We start from the raw sequence: 20,593 nt of genomic DNA, 5'->3' as shown, positions 1-20,593 counted from the left end.
TCCTGGCATCCAGCACCTTCAACCACAGAGAACACAACAACAAACAAGCTGCAGGCCACCATGTTGCAGAGAGATCCTAGACCCAGTCCTAGGGCCTACAATACAATACAATGCCTCCGCAAGCCGTCAATTTTTTCGGGGGAAGTTCTTTATTTTCCTGAATGACACCAGAAATGATGTCAACTGCTGTGATATCAGGTTTATGCAGGCCCATGGCTAGAGGATGTTGCAATGACAGCGGAGGGGATAGTATGTATTGCAATGACCTCCGCTGTTAGGAGACAGTAGCCAGTGTCAGTGCATTCGCACTGATCTGAGGTCACAGGCTGACCATTACTCCCCTTTCATTGACAGGCAGATTGAGATTCACCAATTGATCACTACTTCTGTGTTAGGACTTTTCGAATCAAAAACAAAACCTAAGGTTACCAAATTACAAGCTAGTAATTAATGTAAGCAGGAGAAATATCCACAGGATGAAAAGATAAGTTCAATAAATGGAAGATGTATGATATATGAAGGATATAATATGGCTCTCACCAGGAGATAGAGGTACATTTACTGGGATCCACAAGGGTTGGGGTTACAGCAAACTCCTTTGAGATATTAATAACAGGGCGAGATCTGTAAAAGAGTAAGAATTACTTTAAAAGACACCCTAAAATATAAAGAATCAATCTAATAATCGCCATACCATAGGGGTAGAACAGTTAGTCTCTGGCCATATAGCAAAAAGGGCTTGGCGAGGTCTCTCTTCTGATCATGTGCCAGACCCGTACATGCTCAGAAGAGACCTCAGAACCGGTCTTTTAAGATCAGAGCCGGGGGCTTGCATACAATTGCAGTGTACTGGCATTGTCGGCATCCCTCAATTCCCGGGCCTTGTAGCAGCCGCACCCTCTTCAGTTGAGTAGTTCCATAACTGTATATTGTACATATATACAAATATCATAGCAATATAAACCACACATGCTATGCCTCTAATTTTCTGAACCCTTGCCCATATCTACCCAATCATACCCACTCCCATGAAGTCAAATCCATTTCCTAATTTGCCTTTAAATTGGGCCTATTGGGAGTTATGCCCCTATATTATCCCAAATAGAGCACTAATGTATACCTAGTGCCTATGTACAGTGTTGACAGATATTTGGGTAACTGAAAAATTATTCAGTTTATTCATTCACTAGGCACTAGTGACTTCACTAAGACATGAGCCACTTTAAGCCTCATGTCTCTGTGATGTCAATAGTTCCTAGTGAATTGGTAGGCTACAATCTAATAAAAATTTAATCAGCCCACAAAAGGACTGCTTTCATTGCGTGTGGACAACAGGTTCATGTTACCTTAAATTATAAACCTTCTCTCAGATCCACAACTTCTGTAGTGTATAAACTATATCACTGCAGTCACTAAGTAAATCCAAGTAAGCAAACAGTGACTTCTATAACACCATTGTACCTGAGTAGTGCAATGTGATCTGCCAAACTGCCAACAAGTAGATCTGGGTAGGAATTTTGATCGATGTCAAGGCCGCCGGCCAGTGAGTAACCGAATGTTGAAAATCCAATCTGAGAACCATCGATTATCTATAGTTGGTAACAAAGAAGAGTCACATTCAGGTTTTTGTTTAACAAAGAACAACGTTTTAATCAATGGCAAAGCAGCACTTCTGTTCTATAATCAGGGGGAAATGAGTGCGGGATCTGCAGTGTTACCTGGCTAGGTTTGGACTGCAGGCCACTAGACTTGCTGTGGTAGATATAAACTTTACCCATTTCTTCAAAAGGAGCTCCCACCACCAAATCTGTGAAAAAAATGATATAACATACAGAAATGTATACACTACAACGGCATAAGTCTCCTTATAGTAATCTAATACCTGTATATCTTTGTGTAATTGTCCTTATAGTAATCTACACATCCTATCCACACAACTCCTCCCATTACTTTATATACATTAGATCTCCTCCATTCTATTCAATATAATTAACCTCTCTACACCTAACCCTATTATCCCATGTACATTTCCCCATAAACCCTCCTGATACTCAATATAACTTCTCTCCATAACACCTCCTATATTCTATATAACCACTCCCTATAACTCTTCATATTACTCCATATAACATCTCCCCATAAATCATACTTTTACTCCATATCATCTGTCCTTAAAACTTTACATAAAACACCATATAACCTATATTACTGCTCCTACTTACCAGTGAAGCCATCCTGGTTTATATCGCCAATGTTTGCCAATGCAAAACCAAAACCAGATGCTGTGGGACCATATAACACTACAGATGGCTTATCAATAAAACTCCCAACTTCATTTGTATAAATGTAGACTGCTCCCCCCAGCTCTTCTTTCCGATTAAAGTAAAAAGGGGCACCAACTGCAATCTCCTGCCATCTGTGGGAATAGAGAAATAAATAAATGATGACAATGTGTATTATCGTTAAAACAGCTTTGTGCGGGACACTGCAAAAACAAAAAAACTAACAACCATTGATTTCCTCTCCTCTCTGGGTATATAGCTACACATTGTTATCCATCTTACTGTCTTAACTTTCGCTATGCGGGCACAGCCTCCGTTACCATTTGCTTGCAACCCTTTGGTTCAGAGCCCCTTTCTCTTCTCTTTTATGTTTATGGCTTGATTGGCTGATCTTTTTGTTCTCTTTCTCAGTCCCCCAACAACACCATCCTTCTGCCAATCCCCAAACATCCCCATTTCCCTAACAATACCCCAACATCACCATCTCTTTCCAAAACTCTCAACAAAACCATCTTTCTCCCAATCCCCAGCAAATTCATCTCCCTAACAATCCTGCAAACCATCTCTTAACCGACCTCTCAACAAATCCATCTCCCTCCCAATCCCCCCAAAACATCTATCTCTCAATCCTCCCAAAACACAATCTCCTAACTCAATCCTTCAACGAAACAATCTTTTTCCCAAAACACCATATACTTTCCAATGCATTTCATCAGGAAGGACATTCTCATCTTCCCGGTGAAATACGTCAGATCTGCTATTTTTTTTGCATCAAAGACAGCATTAGATAGCTTATAGGAGGAAGGGCACCAAAGACAGCTTATAGGAGGAAGGAAGCCCAGCATGACAGCATATTGGCAGTACTTTACAGTCTTCCACTTATTTAGACTACCTTATCTATTGCTCCAGTAAGGTCTGGGACAGAGCTGTCTTCATTTAATAAGGATGTGAGCTGGCTACACGCTGTGAATGTGTTGTTTGGTTTGGCTACTTTAATGCAATTCAATACATTCTATTATATATAGTAGTCCCGCAAATTTACCTCCAGGAGCTTAGTGGAAGTTTGTGGCTTCCTCATTTCAAGAGGATATTGTAAAGTTATTGATTTTCTGCAATTTTTGAGGCTGAGTTGTAAATTACTGGAAGTATTAAAGGCAAAATCGCTGAAATGTTCTTGTGAATTGTAAACACGAGACACTGGGCAGTTGCTGTTTGGATTTTTTCAGTTCTAAGAATACAAATGCCTGGATGCAATAAGCTACTACTGTAGCTCACAAATCACAGCAAAATACATCAGAAAAAAAAGTCACCAAACATTAGATCAAGATTGCTCAAACTGTATTCCAGCTACCTGCCATAACATAATAAAGGGTCACATTAAACATATATCGTTAATTGTTACTGATTAACACTTAATTAAGGGGCTCAAACAATGAATTATTATTTAATGAATTTATTATTGCGGAAAACGTAACAGTAAATAAAAAAATAACATTTTAATTACACTGACAATATATATAATAAGAACAATTATTTATAAATTAAATAATGGGGCCAAATATATTTTTATGTTAAATTGTGGCTATAATAATTAGTCCTGCCTAGTATCACTTTAGGACTAGACTGGGGCAGCCTTATTAATGTATTAAAAGAATGACAGTGAGGCACTGAGAATGTCTTTTTGCTACTTCTCATTATTGTACCCTTGAATTTATCACTAGTGTGGCAAAGTTACATACATAAATGTGCCTCAATGTATGTAGGAGGATTGGGGAATGAAGAAGGGATTTCAGCTCAAATGTATTTGCCAGGGTACAATCTCCACTGAGGATACGTAAAAACAAGGCTCTGACCTTTACTAACCAGTAAATGTGCCCTGTTCATCTCTTAAATGTGTCACTGACATGATGCTGATGAGGGGACTCAGGAGCCACTCTGCGCTGTATGCACTGTACATGCAGAACACATAGCCACGGCAGTCCCCTTCCGAGAACAGGTGCAGGTGGGTGCCTGTTCTCTGCAATTGCAGAGCCAGACTGACCACGTGTGGCCCCTGTCTCCCCCCCCTTTAATAAGGCCCTGCTCTTGCATATGGGAACATTTTAGGCTGCACTTGTGTATCTAGCCTGTATTTAGCATGGGAGACCTTATCTGACCAACTCTTTCCTTAACAGCAGGCACAATATGCACCAATGTAGTTGATTCAACCTGTAATTATTTGCGCTTCCCCAAGAAAACTGGAGCATTCTTGAGAAACATCTGCAGGTTATAAACAGCAGAATTTGTTCTACAGGTCCCCATTTTTTCTGGTACTAAATCATCTTTTACTATTATTCTATTTCTTTCATTATGTGTATTTTTATATTTCACATTTTATCCATAAACAGATGTGCCCTCATACCTATTCTTTTTACATCATATGGCCGCGCAATTTAGAAGCTCTGTCATGGGTAGCAATTTCCGTGCTTGAGTACTGTTTCCTGAATTTTGGCCCTGATTCAGAGCCGGACGCTCTTTCAGATCGCTCGCTCTGAATCAGGGCGGCACTTTTTTTTTTTTTAGCCAGCCTTCTGGCCGCTCGCTAAGCTGTGGGTGACCACCCACAGCTTTAGCGAGCGGCCAGGTGATGGTCGCGATGGTCCCTACCATCGCGACCCCGGGTAGAGTCTCGTCTGCCGCAAGCCCCAGTGAGCTTCCGGCTCTAATAGAGCCGGAAGCTCACCACTGATATCACTTGTGATGTCAGTGGCGCCACCCCCAAACGGCAGGCGTTCCTTAGGGAACGCCTCCATTCGGCAAACCATCCCCTGACCCGCCTACAAAACGGGGCGAGCTGTCGATCAACATCGACAGCCACCCCGTTTTGCTGCGAGCCCCGGAGCAAGTGATTTCTCGCACGCGCAGTGCGCACACTCCCCGGCCATCGACCCGCTTGCGAGCGCTATGCGCTTGCGAGCGGGTCTGAATCAGGCCCTTTGTGTCTTATGGGGTGATTCAGCAAAGGACAGAATTGCACAGCCGCACACAAGCAGCTTTGCAATTCCATCCTTGCTATTATACAAATGCAGCAGGAGGCTTGTGACACCAACCTGCCAAGGTCGCAGGTTAGGATAACCATTGCGAGGTAGACGGTGGCAGCCAGCTGCGACAGCATTAGCTTACGCAGGCTGGTCAGCTTGCGAGGCCAGGAAACTGCGTCCGTGGATGCAGATCCTGGCTTTCCCACTCCTGGAAAACGGGGGCATCATGTGCAGATACCCGATAATCGGTAATCTGCGTTTAGCATCGCACATACGTGCAATGTTGAATAAGCCCCTTAATTTGCTAAGAGTTTACTAAGTAGCTAATAGTGTACTAAATAGCCTATTTAGGATTAGTATTTTTTGTCTCTAAGGAATTGGTATAAAGTAGCTGATTAAGGGTCTGATTCAGAGTTGGGAATAGAGAGAGAGATAGCACTTAACTGTGTACCTGGGCAAACCATGTTGCAATGCAAGGGGTGTAAATACATAATTTTTTTTTGGCATGTAGGGTAAATACTGGCTGTTTTTATATGTAGCCCACTAATACTGTACAGGTTTATTATTGCTCTACAATTTCGATGTCAGTTTGGACACCTCCCTCCCAAATCTAAATCTCTCTGCACATTTTAAATCTGTCCCACCTGCAGAGCAGCACGGTTTCACCAAGATGATCAGTTGAGAGAGCGATCTCTCTCTATTCCCAACTGTGAGTCAGGCCCTAAGCACATTAATGTGTGGTGCGAGTCACACGTATAGGACCTCTGTTGCCTTTTTACACAGACTGCATACTTTTTCGTGAGTTTTTCATGATCATAGTATAGTATAAATATTTAGGATTATTCTTGTCGCAAAAGAATGGTAAGAGGCATATTTTAACAAAAAATTGCTAAGTCCTTAGCGAGCCAAACTGAGAGATTTGTTGCAATTTAGACTATAGGTGTATGTGAACACATCTGTATTAGCATAGGGTATATTAATATTAGGAACAAAAAGAATATATTTTCTGCACTTACCCATCATTATTAAAATCAGCCAGAGCAATGACATTGCCAAAGTAGGAGCCCACTTGCTCCCCACTCAGGACCTGTTTGAGTTGCATGGAATCTGCCACCATTTCCATCAGGTATAAGGCACCTTTATGATTCCAGCGAGGAGCCCCTGAGACAATGGTCACGTCATTCTGTAGCAGCACACCTTTACCAATCTGGACAGAGTACCCTGTGAAAGATGCAGATTAAAAGATAACTGACCGGTCCAAAAAGGGGGAATCGGTATGATTTACCGCCGGACCCATGCCCGCCGGTTGGAATCCCACAGCGGCATCACGGCAGAGAAGGAAATCCAGATCGTCCAAGGTAAGTATTGCCTAACCTAATTCTACCCCCTAACCCTAACCCTCCCTTAGGGGTGCCTAACCCTAACCTTCCCCCCCCAGTGCCTAACCCTAATCCCCCCTCTAAGTGTCTAAACCTAACCCCCCTTCCCCGCCGCCTAAACCTAAGTCCCCCGGGGGGTGCCTAACCCTAACCGTCCCCCGGGGGTGCCTAACCCTAACCTCCCCTAGCCTATACCAAGCCTCACGGGTGGGGGGGGGGGTGCCTAACCATAATTCCCCTCCGGGAACCCTAAACCTAACCCTCCCCCCCCCGGCGGCTGTCCGCGCTTGGCGCTCGGCGTCCCTTCGATCGTCTACATTTAGATGCCTGTCATTTAACCCTCGCCGGGATTAAGCAGTCGGGAAGCCGGCTGTCGGGATTAGGTCCGTCAGCTTCCCGACTATATACCAAAAAGGGAGGGTATGAGAAATCTATTGAGACATATTGAAAACCTTCAATTCTATAGCTACCAGTGTTTGTCCAGCTCTGTCTTATAGGAAACCTCTCAAATTTGGGACTGAAAGCTGAAAGCCCATTCTAGTATCTCTGTCAGTGCCTGCATTTGTTATATTATTGAATGCCCCATCTTATAGAATGGAACAACTACACTATGTACCTGACCAGGACCAGCAGTGACAGTGCCATTTACAGCTCATTGGCCATGCTGACTGGGCATACCTCCAATCGTCCTCATCAGACAACATGGCTGAGTAGCACCAGTGTTGTTTTCTGAAAAAATTACACGCATACTTTGATATATTAATTAAATGGGCACCCAATACAACAAAAAATATTACTGGCAGAGGTTACTTTGTCATAAGGTACATGTTTAAAACATAGTTGTGTTTATTTAGTGAATTGCTTTAACTGTGTAGCAAGATTGTAAATTGACATTTATTGCATGGTATGCCATGCATTTCAATAGCATATGATGGTACGTAATGTGTTAAATGTCAATTTACAGTTTGCTCTATTTGTTTTGCATCTGATTCAAAAGTACATAATAATGTTGTTATGGGTCCCAAAAGAATTTTGTTTTTCCACTGGATGAGAAGGCTATAAACAAATGTAAGTGTGTACACATAAAAAGGTCTAAACACAAAAGCTCTAAGGCAGTGGTTCCCAAACTGTGCGCTGCGGCACCCTGGGGTGCCTCGGGACACTTGCAGGGGTGCCTCAGGTTGGTGGTCCAGCACCAACTCAAATTATTTATGGTCAATGTAATGTAGATATGTGGACAAACGGATGCGCAAACCTGTCCCCATCACATAACTGAGCCTAAGGATGACAGGTAAGCGCAATTTACTTCATTTTACTACTCTGCCGAGAATTCTCCAATCCAATTAAAAATGCCTATTCGTACTACTCGCAGCGGAGGGGTGCGAATTGACTGCCAAATAAGATTTGCGAGAAATGCATTAAAATGTGTTGAGACCATCCTGGACCCACCAAAATGGATAATTTTCGTTAGCAGGACCGTATAAAAGGCTGTTTGTGGGCATTAGGAAGGTACTGTAGGGTTTTAAATGGTTTCAAATGGCTGATTTGTGGGATTTTTTTTTTTATAAATGCAAGAAAATTATGAAAAACTAACTTTTTCATTTAATCTCAAACGAATTAAAAGAAAAATGCAAAAAAGTAGGAAAAAGGGTGATTTTTTGGTACTTTGAGGGCACCTTGAAAAATGTAAAAACTATTATAAACACAATTATTTAAAAAAATTATTGTAATTGAATTTCGGGTGCCTAAACTAACGAAAAAGTTGATTTTGGGGTAATTTGAGGACATTTTTTTTTACCCCCAAAAATTACATGTAATTATTGAATTATTGGACTAATTAAACTAATTGGAAACTTCCAAATGCCTAATTAGTCATTAGGGGGGATGTCCAAGGGGTTCAGCACGGTGTGCCCCACATTTTAACCTTAAAATAAAGATTTTCCTTTCCATCTCTCACCCTCAGTGGAAAGTGCGAGTGGAAAGTTGCGAATTCAGGATTGATTCAGACCCGCTCGCTATGATGCGATCGCTCGTACTTGACCGATATTTGCAATCTGCGCAAGCATCGCAATGCGCCTGCGCGAATCACTGCGAAAGATCGGAAGTGCTCACTCGCCCAGCATAGACAGCCTAGCTGAATGAGTGACAGGAGACGTTTGTGGGTGGTAACAGGGGCAGGTCACTAGAAACGGGGGAGTGGAGATGCGAACGCAGGCATGCCTGTGTGTTTCAACTCCATTTCAGAGTCGTGCATAATTAAGAGGCAGCGTCATAGTACACGTCACCTGGTTGTATTTCACACTGAAGTGATCGCAGTGCTTGCGGCAGGGTATAGTCTACCTCAAGCAGCGAGCACATCCGATGGTGCTTGATGTACCAATGGTTTCATGCACTTCCAGGAGATGACGTGCGCAAGTGGGTGTCTTATGAATGGCTGGTGGGCGTCTGCATACACAAAGTGATCGCACGCCAAGACATAGTGGGCGTGCTAATGCCTTGCCGTGTGATCGCCTGCCTTGCTGGGCATGCGCTGGATTTGCATACGCTGGGAGCGAGCGAACGCATCTAGCGAGCGGGTATGAATGAGGTACTCAGTCTGACTGATTCAGTGCCAGTTGCTAATTGGATAGCAAAATGAATTCGCTACGCGAATTCGAAGTGAAAATAGCAACTCGCACCTCGCCATTCGCACCTAATAGGATTGACCCCTATATGTCTAAAGAAATTATGAAAGAAGGATATCTGAGTCAACTTAAGTAAGTCTTAACCAGACAAAGCTTGGTAAATTCTGTGGTCATTGCTGCAAATTTACTGCACATTTTGTTGAAGCAACATAAAAATTGTAAAGGAACTTTTTCTTACTTTATCCAAATGTAAAGGGACACATTTTGTTTGAATAATAATGTAGATCTCATTTAAATTAGGTATCTAAGAAATCCTCACCCCCTACATCAGGGAGTTCAGGCACTCATACCACCGTCTGGATAATATTACTGCATCATGTGAAAATTTACCGTCTTTATACAATGAGAACTTGTATTGTAATATGCCAAATTAAACCAAATTTTCATATCTGCTGTTCCTGTCTGGCTGCAAGTTCACATGCTACTTAGCTTATTATGTGCTTCTAACATTGCTTCTGCCATTTCTGTGTTCCAGAAGTTTTCAACGATGGATCTTTAATCACACAGATAACTATGGGGGTGATTCAGCTTGGGACGGAATTGCAAAGTAAATATACAAATGAAGCAGGTGTAGGACACCCCCTGCTGCATTTGCGATCCCAGCACTGCGACCGAGGTCGCAGGCTGGGATAACCATAGCGACCATCGGTCATTATGGTGGACAGCGCCGGGCCGCCAGCCAGCTGAGTAAAGCTGAGTACACACCTATACAATTGTCAGGCCATTCTTTCGATGTCAAGAGAATGTGTATTCTGTCTCAATGCAGCTGCATTAGCCGATAAACGGCTTATAACGCTCCTGCAACGGCAGGGTTCAGGTGGTCGAATCTCATCTGCTGTTTAATATTCATCGGGCCGACCACCCGATCCCATAGAGGCCTGTACACATTGGGCCTGATTCAGACCTGGTCGCTAGATGCCGATGCTCGCTCCCAGCGTATTTCAGCTAAAATGTCAAGGCAGGCGATCGCACGGCAAGGCATAAGCACGCTCATTATAACTTGGCGTGCGATCACTTTGTGTATGCAGACGCCCACCAGCCAGTCTTTAGCCGCCCACTAGCGCACGTCATCTTCAGGAAGTGTATGCAACCATCGGTACATCAGAAGTGACCGCAGCGCTTGCAGTTGACTGTACCCTACCGCAAGCACTCCAGTGTATAATTCAACAGGTGACATGTACTAGGACGCTGCCTGTTAATTATGCACACCTCTGAAACGGCGTTAAGATGCTCAGGCACGCCTGCGTTCGCACCTCCACTCCCCCGTTTCTAGTGGCCTCCCCTGTTACCACCCACAAACGGCTTGACCTGTCACTAATTCAGCTTGGCCGTCTCTGCTGGGCGAGCGATTGCTTTCCGATCGCTCGGACTAGTTCGCGCACTGCGATGCATACGCTTGCGCACTTTGCAAAACATCGCTCGCTCCGAGCGATTGCCTGCTAGCAATGAGGTATGAATCAGGCCCACTGTGCCATGTCTGCTGATCTGGAGGGTTTTACCTGATTAGCCGCTGTTTGTAAATGTGTGTACCCAGCTTAAAGCTGTGTATCCACATGCTGACTATGGAAAGACAGTACATCGTACTCGTACAGTCGTTCCTCATCCACTGCAGTGCCTACACTGAACGATATGTCGTTCAGTGCAGGCACCCACCCTCATCCCTGAACATGGGCAATCTGTCATTATCGGCAGGTTGACCAGCATGTTCAGGCGATGACTGATGTTGGAAATGACCAGCGGAAGCGCGCATCGCTGGTCGTTTCCGACATTATAGTGCACGATTAATCAGCGTTTGAACAATTACGATGTTGTAATCATTCAATCGCTCATTAAAATCACCTAATGGATACGCAGCTTAAGCCTCAGCTTACTCAGGCTGGCCTGGCCTTGCACGTGCAGATTGCCGATAATCGGGAATCTGCCTTCAGCAATGCACTTGCGTGCAATGCTGAATTAGCTCCTATGTCCCATTTCACCACTATCAATGTCAATACCAAAAATATACTAATTTCTTATTAAATGTGTCATACAGCATTGTTGACATTAAACGTTATGTACGTTTTAATATCATTTCGGTATGTAATATTTGTTATCTATTTTCTGTGGAAAATGTGTACCTTTTTACCACTTGTCCAGCTAAGTTTCTTTTCAGAAACTAATCATGTTACATTCCAAATGGAAATTAATGGGAGAATATTGTCACTAAAATACTGTACCGCCAACTACAGATAATGGACAGCAATGCAATATGCATCCCATACGTGACATGTGAAAATGATGCCATGGCCATTTTACATTTCCATACTGAGTATTTTACTTCTGTCCATTTTAAAAGCTAGCCTGGCACAATAAAGAAATTAATTCATGCCTGCCAATATCTTACTTGTGGTATACTGGGATTGTAGTCAATTGTAATACAACACCGGCAGTTTCTTAAACGGCATTACGCTGGATGAGCCTTTACTCTTAACTGGCTAAAATATACCTCTATATGTAACAGAGCTATAGTTGTTTCTTCCTGACTTTCAATGGTTTGTTACTTCTCACTGCAAACATTACATAGCTGTGTCATAACTACTTCGTTAATAACATAGGTCCTGAGTTGCACGTAAGTCGGCCATAGATGTGGCCACATTGCAGGCACGTAAATAAATGTGGATCTCTGTCTGAATTCAATGTTGAGTGCAATTCCCCAGGTCATTCCCTTGTGAAAGTGGTTTGTATCACTATCAGCGTGCATTTGCACCAGGCCTATCCTTTGTGGTAGAAGTCTGTCTGAAATCAGACAGATCTCTGCATACGCTCCACTCTGAATAGCCTGCCATTCTGCCTACCTGCCCACGACATAACTTCAGAACACTTAGCCTAGGTGGGAATGCCTAGTTGAGGCCTAATTACACTGATGCAGCCGAAATATGGTTGGGATGTATATGACTCTGAACTGCTCCTAGTTGCGCATGCTCTGATACAGACATGTGTAGTGCAAAAAAGTGCAAGATCTGTCTGCAAAACTTAGTTCTGTGCGACTCTGAATTAGACCAATAGTGTATAGCCTAGGTATAAAACTGACATGATATTTAAATAAAAAAGCAGGACACTTACAGTATGTAACTTAAAATGTACTCTATACTTCCTTTTAGGTCACATATACTATGAAACAGTTACAGTACAGGTAGTTTTCCTCACTTATCTATATAGTTTGGGTGCACCAGTGTCTGAACTAAATAATAATAATAAAAATAGGTATGGAAACCTGAGATACAATGGAGTCTTACCTCCTACTTGACTACTCCAGGAGGCTCATGAATTGCGGGGATCCGAGCTACCTGACTAGTGCTTGAGAACATTATCTGCCTCAGTTGCATTATGATGATACCATCTCACATAGCTGCGATCATACAACTCATCTTCCTTCACTTGTCACTCTAAACCATAAGTAGGCATGTATGCCTTACATAAAATATCACAGCAAGATATGACTGATGCCCACGGTTTGTTTTTTTTAGAGATACACAGGTTCATGTATTTACTGCAAAATCTGCCAGAGTACCACAACTTTCCTGCAAAGTGCATTTCCTCGTGCACACCCACTTTATAATCTTTCAATAAAAGAGATCTGCACCTAGTTTTGTAGGTTGGTAGGTGCTCTGGATAATGTGCTTCCCTGTACAATTACACACAATTGTGCGACTGTAGCCATACAACGTCACAAAAGAAGCAGTTGCGCTTCGGTTTTATACTTCTGCAATTCATAAATAGCTCTCACAGTGTATCTGCACTTACGGATTCCAAATCAAGAAAACAGAAATAGGACATAGCTATATCTAAAAACACAGATGTGACACAAGACATTTTTTCATAGCAATGTTCCTTTAATACTCTAACGCAGAAAACTATAAAGTGAGACATAGGGAAGAGATCTGAACCATGTAGTCAATATATACTGACAGACTTTTCAGGTAAGCCAAATAGATACAGTATTGTTTTGACTTGCATGGAGCAAGAGCTAGATAAATCGTAGGAGGGTTTTATGTGTGATATTGTACAAATAAAAAATCTTACCATCTCATTACTGAGGGTCCCATTATGACCAATAGTCTCACAATGGAACCCAAAAGTTGGATATTGATCAGCACCAGATGCAGAAAGAACACATGTGATGTAAGTGTCAATATGTAACATCGGGAAGCAGAGTAGGGGACAGGGGCTGTACATTCTCAGTTTCCCCAGCACCCATCCATTGTCTTTTTTAGAAGGGAGATCTGAAGGCAACCCTAGCAGAGTACACAGTCACCAGGAGAAAAACCCCTGTGCTATATATACATTATATATAGAGGTAATGGGGTAACATAATTAGAAGAATGGTTCTATTCCAAACTTTAAATAAAATACCGTAATTCTCCTTTAAAAGAAACACACCTAAATAGAGAGAGTGAAAGACAAACAGTTCTGTGCAAATCAAGTGACTCAGCTTGACAGGCAGAGTAAAGAAGCCCAGTATATAACATGTCCTAACTAAATCTCTGGCATTCCACAGAGCTTAGCTGTATCCCTCCTAGGAAATGATATAAACTTAAACCACAACCACAAGTTACATTAATTAATATGAGGATATTTGGTGAAATGCGTAGTTGCCAACATTTAAAAAATGCCCTCTATGAGATAGCGGGGAGCAGGAGTTGTGTGGGATGTTTTACAGCATCGAGCATCAGATGGTTGGCCATGATGATTCAGTTCATTGTGAATCACATTAATAAAGCCCCCAGATCGTCCACTTCACTGTACAAGTGAGCAGATCTGGAAAGCTGGCCTACCTTCTCAGAGTCTCCTGGACATTCCGGGATGGTTGGCAAGTATGGTGTAATGTGTGTGATGCACAGGTTCTATCCATTAACTGTATAGACCAGGCCTGCTTTATCTTACATATCTCTATTGTACAATAGGAAAAAGAGCTATTGCTAGTAATAGTAAGCCGTGTATTGTGGGATCTGGTTGAAAGAGTATGTAAAGCTAATGTTGGACATTCTTTTATTGAAAAGTCTAATACTAATGCACTAAATAATATACCTGGAATAACAGAAGTGTGAAGGCTCCTCTAAACAATTTAACCAGGAGGGGAAAGACAAGGATAATTTTTAAATGCTATTTAGTATATAAAGCATTGTGTGACAAATTAAAGAAAAACCCCTTCAACAGAAATCCAAAAAACAAAAATATAGCTAGTCAAATGAATGACAGCTAAATATCCTGGTGCTTATATTTAGTCTGTAAATGACATCAATAATACCACTTTTATACCAAAGTCCCGGGTCTAACCCGGGATTTGGAACACGTTTCCAACCTGAATCAGACCCAGGACAGACCCCTTTTACACCAAAGATGGGTCTGCAGTGACCCGGCTTTTCCAGCGCAGGTAGGCAGCACTTCTTCCCCTCCCTCTTACCTCGCTCTTCGAGTGCTGGTCGGGCCGGCCCTGGTTGCAGTGGACGCTTGGAGATGATGTCATCTCCAAGTGCCACTGAAGTTGGGCAGCATGCGGCACGATCCAGGTCATCGTGATCCGGATCGCGCCGTTTTCACTGCAGGGTGAAACGGAAACGACCCATGGCCAACCCTGCAAGCTACCAGAGTTGGATCCCCGGGTCCCTGGACCTGGGTGGATCCATTTACACTGACAAAATCCTGGGTTGATGCGCGTTCATTTTTGTCAGCAGAAGCTGCTTGTGCATCCTATTTGCATCATGAAAAAGACGCATTTGGAGGTAAATAGTCGCACGAAAAGATGCTTGGTGCTACCAAGTCATGCCATGACTGGTTTAATAAGATATAAGGTACAGCTAGTGAGTTATAGAAAAGTGAGGCTGGTTTTATTTAATGTGAGGTACAGAGTGGGTGGTGTGATACATGGAATTTGGCTGGTTTAATAGAATGTGAAGTGCAGAGGAAGGTAGATGATTACAAAGGACCTGATTAAGACCCGCTTGCTAGAAGGCAGGCGATCTCACGGTAAGGCATAAGCACGCCCACTATGTCTTGGCGAGCGATCACTTTGTGTCTATAGACGCCCACCAGTCTGTCTTTAGCCGCCCACTAGCGCACGTCATCTCCAGGAAGAATATACAGCCATCGGTACATCGGGTTCCATCGGATCTGACCTCAGCGTTTGCGGTTGCCTTTACCCTACTGAAAGCACTGCAAGCATTTCAGTGTAAAAACCAGCCAGGTGACGTGTACTCTGACGCTGTCTGTCAAGTATGCACGCCTCTGAAACGGCATTGAAACACTCAGGCACGCCTGCGTTCGCAACTCCACTCCCCCGTTACTACTGCCCTGCCCCTGTTACCACCCACAAACGGCCTCTCCTGTCACTCATTCCACTGGGCTGTCTTTGCAGGGCGAGCGAGCGCTTCCCGATCGCTCGTGCTAGTTCGCGAACGTGCACTGTGATGCATACGCATGCGCAAATGCATAACATCGGCCATGTACGAGCAAGCGGCTGCTTGCGAGAGGGTCTGAATCAGGTCCAGAGTGTTTAGTGACGTAGACAGTGTCCAAATTTCCAAAATCCTTTTTTTCCCTTCAGAAATCTTAACTATAGAAAGGGGAGGGAGACTGCTAGGCTACTGCCAGGTTGAAACCTTAGTAACTTGCTATACAATATAGTGCTGCTGTGGCTGCACTGCTCCGACGCCTCTGTTAAATGTGTGATGAAAGCTTCCAATCAGGGCTCACCATTGTTTCTGTGACTTCTGGTGCTCAGTCTTGCATCACTGAAGCAAAATACCAAGAATATATATACACTCTTCTCAAACTGAAGCTTCCTCCCAATATGCACATAGGAAATCTATGATCTATGACAAAATTCCATGCCAATTTAGTATAAAATGAAAGAAGCCACAGCCTTCACATGGCTTCATCGAGGCTAATTTAAGCCAACACTGCGTTTATTCTTATGCTTTGTGTTTCACAGATACAGTAAACGGTAGGAGTACAAAGTCCATGGCCTCCTCCACTCCCTGATCCCAGAGACAGACACCAACTGCATAAAGGCATTTGACAGTTTGCACATGACACCTTTGATAAGAAAAGCATAGGGACACTTCTAGTACTACTATTGCATATACATACAGATATTTTTTTCGAGTACCATAATAGCTATCATTCATTTTGTACTGCTGGAACAATGGCACTGCTAGTATATTGTGGGCACTATTGGTACAGTCTGGGCATCAACTGGGACACAATTATATTGTCAGTTCTTAAATGCTCTGTATATCTGGTGATGAACACTCATATGGACAATTCTGGTATACTATGAGTACCTGCTGGTATATACTCATACTGTCACTCTTCTAGGCACTGATAATGCAAACACATGGATGTTAGTTGTATGATATTTAGGTTCCCATTTACTAATGAGTTTTATCACCAAAACGAGTGATACATTTCACTGTGTATGATAAATGGTGCTCCAGCCAATCAGCTCCCAACTGTCAACTGTTAGAAAAATGGCAGTTGAGAGCTGATTGGCTGGAGCACCATTTATCATACACAGTGACATTTATCACTCGTTTTGGTGATAAAACTAGTTAGTAACTGAGGACCCAAATATGGGAAACTTATTACTGTGAGATCTGATAGAATGTAGCAGTCTATTTATGAAGCCCTGAATCCCTGTCTCCAGCGAAAACATCTATTAGGATTTTTTGCTGTTTATCAAATGATATTGCCAGCAGTGGCTACTGCCAAATATCAATGGCTTATTCATGTAATTTTCATGAAAATAGTACTGGAAGCTCAATCCCCGATTTCCAGTTCAACGTTGACGCTGACAAAACCCAAAGACGGGCTGGCGAAGCAGTATGAGTCCTGGCAGCAAACATCACGGCTACAGAAGCTTTTCCGCACTGGAAAATCTGTTCCATAGCTGTTTATATCAATATGGACACTACTGCTTCTGGACACATAACCTTGTCCATATTTGCTTACTCTCCCAGAGTGTCTGGCAGGCTGACTAATTTTGGGGAGTTCTCCCAGACTCCCTGGAGAGCAGGGAACCCTCTCATATCCCACCCACTTCCTTAGTGGACTGGGTGGGGCTTGATGACACAATTCACTGCAAATATTAATTATCATAGCTCTGCCTACTGTGGCAATTTGCACCGTTACACTGCTAGAATGGTGCCATAACGATGTGAATTTTGTCACCAAGCCCCCTGCATTGGCGATCTGCACCTTCCCTCCCGGAAGGGTGGCCTCAAAAGATGGAAAACATGATCTAGGCACTTGCTTATATGCAGTCATATATACTTCTATACCTTGTGTTCTCTATAATCATTTAAATTCACAGTAATGAAAACAAGATTACATATTTCATAGGAGTTTAAAATTAAGTATTTTAGTGATAATGTGTTAGGCATAGGCATTGGCATATCTATGGGTGCAGGATGTGTGGTGCACATGGGCCCCTAAGTCCAGGGGAAGCCCACACCACACACCATGCACCAAGTGAATATACTCACCTTGCGGCCGCCGCTGAAAATATCTCCCGGGAAAATGGCGATGACGCCATTTTCTGAGAGATATGTGAATGCACAATAGAGAAACCACCAAGAAAATAGCAATGGTTCCATTTTCTCATTGATATGTGCATGTGCAGTAGGCTCTGCCAGAGTCTACACTGTGCATGTGCCAGTGTGAGGGGGGGGTGGGAGTGCACCTCTCATGTCACAGATCTATGGACAGGGGCCGGGACTACATATAGGCGGATGAAGCAAACAGAGCTACCCTGCCCATGGCTCCATGCAGTCTTAATAAAGCTCCAGTAGTATATGAAATTGGAAAGTGGAGCTGGTTTTATAAACTATGAGGTACAGAGGAAAGTAGATAGTGTGGTTCAAGTAATCAGCAGAGGAAAAGGAATGAGACAGAATATTTACCCATGTAGATGTTAAGTAGTTTTTCACTTGGGTAGGAGACCTCCTTCAAGTCCCAGTTATCTCTCTGCAGAATATAGTCTGTACCTAAAAATCACAATATAACAGCAATTGCTTAGCATCTCTGGCAAACACTCAAGTCTGTAGGAATAATTTGCACAGACACTCGTGCACACTTTCATATTTCATTATGAGTGCCTCACCTTGCCATGTGTATGCCCCTGGAGCCCCAAAATAGAGCATGTTTTTGGTGAAGCCCCCGCTAATGCCCAGCTGGCACATTCCAGTCCGTTCATGGTCAGTGTTTGAGTTGCACAGCTCATTGTGGTATGTCTGCCAGTCATCTGCGTCATTGAATTCCAAGTCATTTCCTCGTACATAGCACTTGCCAATCATCCTGCGCTGGTCCTCGCTACCAGACCACTGCACTGCTGTATACCTGTGGGCACAGACCTGGCAAAGATATAGGAACCAGAAGCATTAATACCACATATCTCAGAACTATCTGTTCTTACACTCAGCCCATTTTCTAAAAGATTCTCATTTTATATCTGTATCATCAATCAAAAAATAATTATCAGCCGTAATTGCTCTTAAAACCAATACATTTATTAAATGTCACAAATTATATCTTATTCCAGAATCTTCTACTATTTGTGCCAATGTCCTAGAATGCTTCACTCTTGTTCTGTGTGCCAGTGTTTCCTGCACTTACGCTGTGTCATTTAATTAATTAGGTCCTATAACACAAATTAAATATAACAGAAAAAAAAATCCCTGAATGCACAGTATGTTAATTAAAGTGCGTTTTCCCAACAACAGCCAGTTCTATTGCTTGACTGCAGTTAAAGACACAGTATAACAACTGTATGGTCTGTAGTTCTTGTCGTCCTGAATTGAGGTACACCCACGTCATAGAGAGACTTCAATCACAGGCTATATTACGGTGGAGCGTGCAATCAGAATTGATGGAAATATTGCAGAGAATATCTGCTTAAGCAAAGCACTGGGCTGCATGCACACCTGAAAAGTCTGTGTATATATGGAAATACAGAAAGAGTCATGTACAATATTCCTGTTGCAAAATGGTTTTCTAGCATCTAAAATGGTAACATTAAGTCTGCTCACAAATAGGAGCACAACACTGTAATTCTCCAATGACAGCCACACGCAAACTATTAGTTGAACACCAAGTCAGTTTTGCGGACGTATTCACACTGCAAATGTACCGGGGCTGAGTGTACACGTGTGCTGATGATGCACAGTTGTATGCAACTCATTTGCATCAACATTTGCGGCTAAAAGGGTATGACTTACCTGTGACAGGGCGTTTGTACGTAAACACAGAGAAGATGTCAATGGAACTGCAATTGTGCATTTGCATAACTATGTCTGTTTTCTGTTTGCAGGGATAGGACCGGTGCAAATATGCACTGCTGAGTATGATGACAGCTATAAAACCAAGAGTAGGGATAGGGGGAATATGGTCACAGAGATGTGTACGACTCTGCATACAGGGCAATATACACATTTTACCAAGTATGACATTGCAATCTGAGAGTAATTATGACCAATTTGCCTTCTACTCTGCATCAAAGTTTTAATTTGTGTGCTCATTTGAGTAGGACTAACTATACTTTTATGTAACTGTGGGATCAATTACTAAACTAGATGTGCAGCCAATTTTCAGAGGCTTGTGGTGTGGACATTTATTATCTCCGATATTTGCTGGGATCCCTCTACTATCATTCACAAAAGCTCTCATATCTGTCAGTGGGGACTGCAATAATGGCAATGTGACCAAGATCCGACAAGGTTAGCTCTTTGCATCCGGGCCTTGGTAGCGATATAGGCTACGTTCAGAATGCTGACACCAGAATATCGACACTGAAAGAATGTTCACATTCAGCCCATCAACATTCACAACGCCGACAACTACAGAACGTTGACAATAACAGAATGTCATCATCGTGAAAGTCAACAGTAGAATGACGATAGCCAATTTTTTCACAATTTTAGGGGTTTGGTCAGGTTTAGGCTGAGGTTAGGGATACTCATCTCCCCAACGTAAATTCGCCTTGTCGCCATGCCACCCATCAACATTCACAATGTCTATATTATGGCAATGTTGACATTATGTCAATGTCAGCAATGTGAATGTTGACATGTGATATGTTGACCTTCCATCCGTGTTAACATTCAGAGCGTATCAACATTCTAGTGTAAACATTCTGAATGTCGACATACTGAACATCAACATTATGTACCACAACCTCAGGAGCTAATGCCACC

At 42.7% G+C, this 20,593-nt stretch overlaps 1 protein-coding gene across 4 annotated transcripts in view; it reads right to left on the bottom strand.

Annotated features, from left to right (window-relative positions):
* ITGA3 (integrin subunit alpha 3) overlaps positions 1-20,593 on the bottom strand; it is a 155,710-nt gene that overhangs the window by 77,488 nt on the left and 57,629 nt on the right. For all 4 annotated transcript variants that reach the window (XM_088443596.1, XM_088443595.1, XM_088443593.1 and 1 more), the window contains 7 exons: positions 18,505-18,754; positions 18,305-18,388; positions 6,319-6,523; positions 2,223-2,416; positions 1,719-1,807; positions 1,462-1,589; positions 541-624 (listed from right to left, as the gene is read on the bottom strand). In XM_088443596.1, the coding sequence (XP_088299722.1) occupies positions 541-624; positions 1,462-1,589; positions 1,719-1,807; positions 2,223-2,416; positions 6,319-6,523; positions 18,305-18,388; positions 18,505-18,754 (1,034 nt within the window). The remainder of the gene's footprint in view (positions 1-540; positions 625-1,461; positions 1,590-1,718; positions 1,808-2,222; positions 2,417-6,318; positions 6,524-18,304; positions 18,389-18,504; positions 18,755-20,593) is intronic.

This window comes from Taudactylus pleione, unplaced genomic scaffold (assembly GCF_031769625.1).
Source record: "Taudactylus pleione unplaced genomic scaffold, aTauple2 ptg000331l, whole genome shotgun sequence".
Lineage (NCBI taxonomy): Eukaryota > Metazoa > Chordata > Amphibia > Anura > Myobatrachidae > Taudactylus > Taudactylus pleione.
The sequence above is the reverse complement of the archived record's forward strand: the minus strand, read 5'-3'. Positions and strand labels throughout refer to the sequence as shown.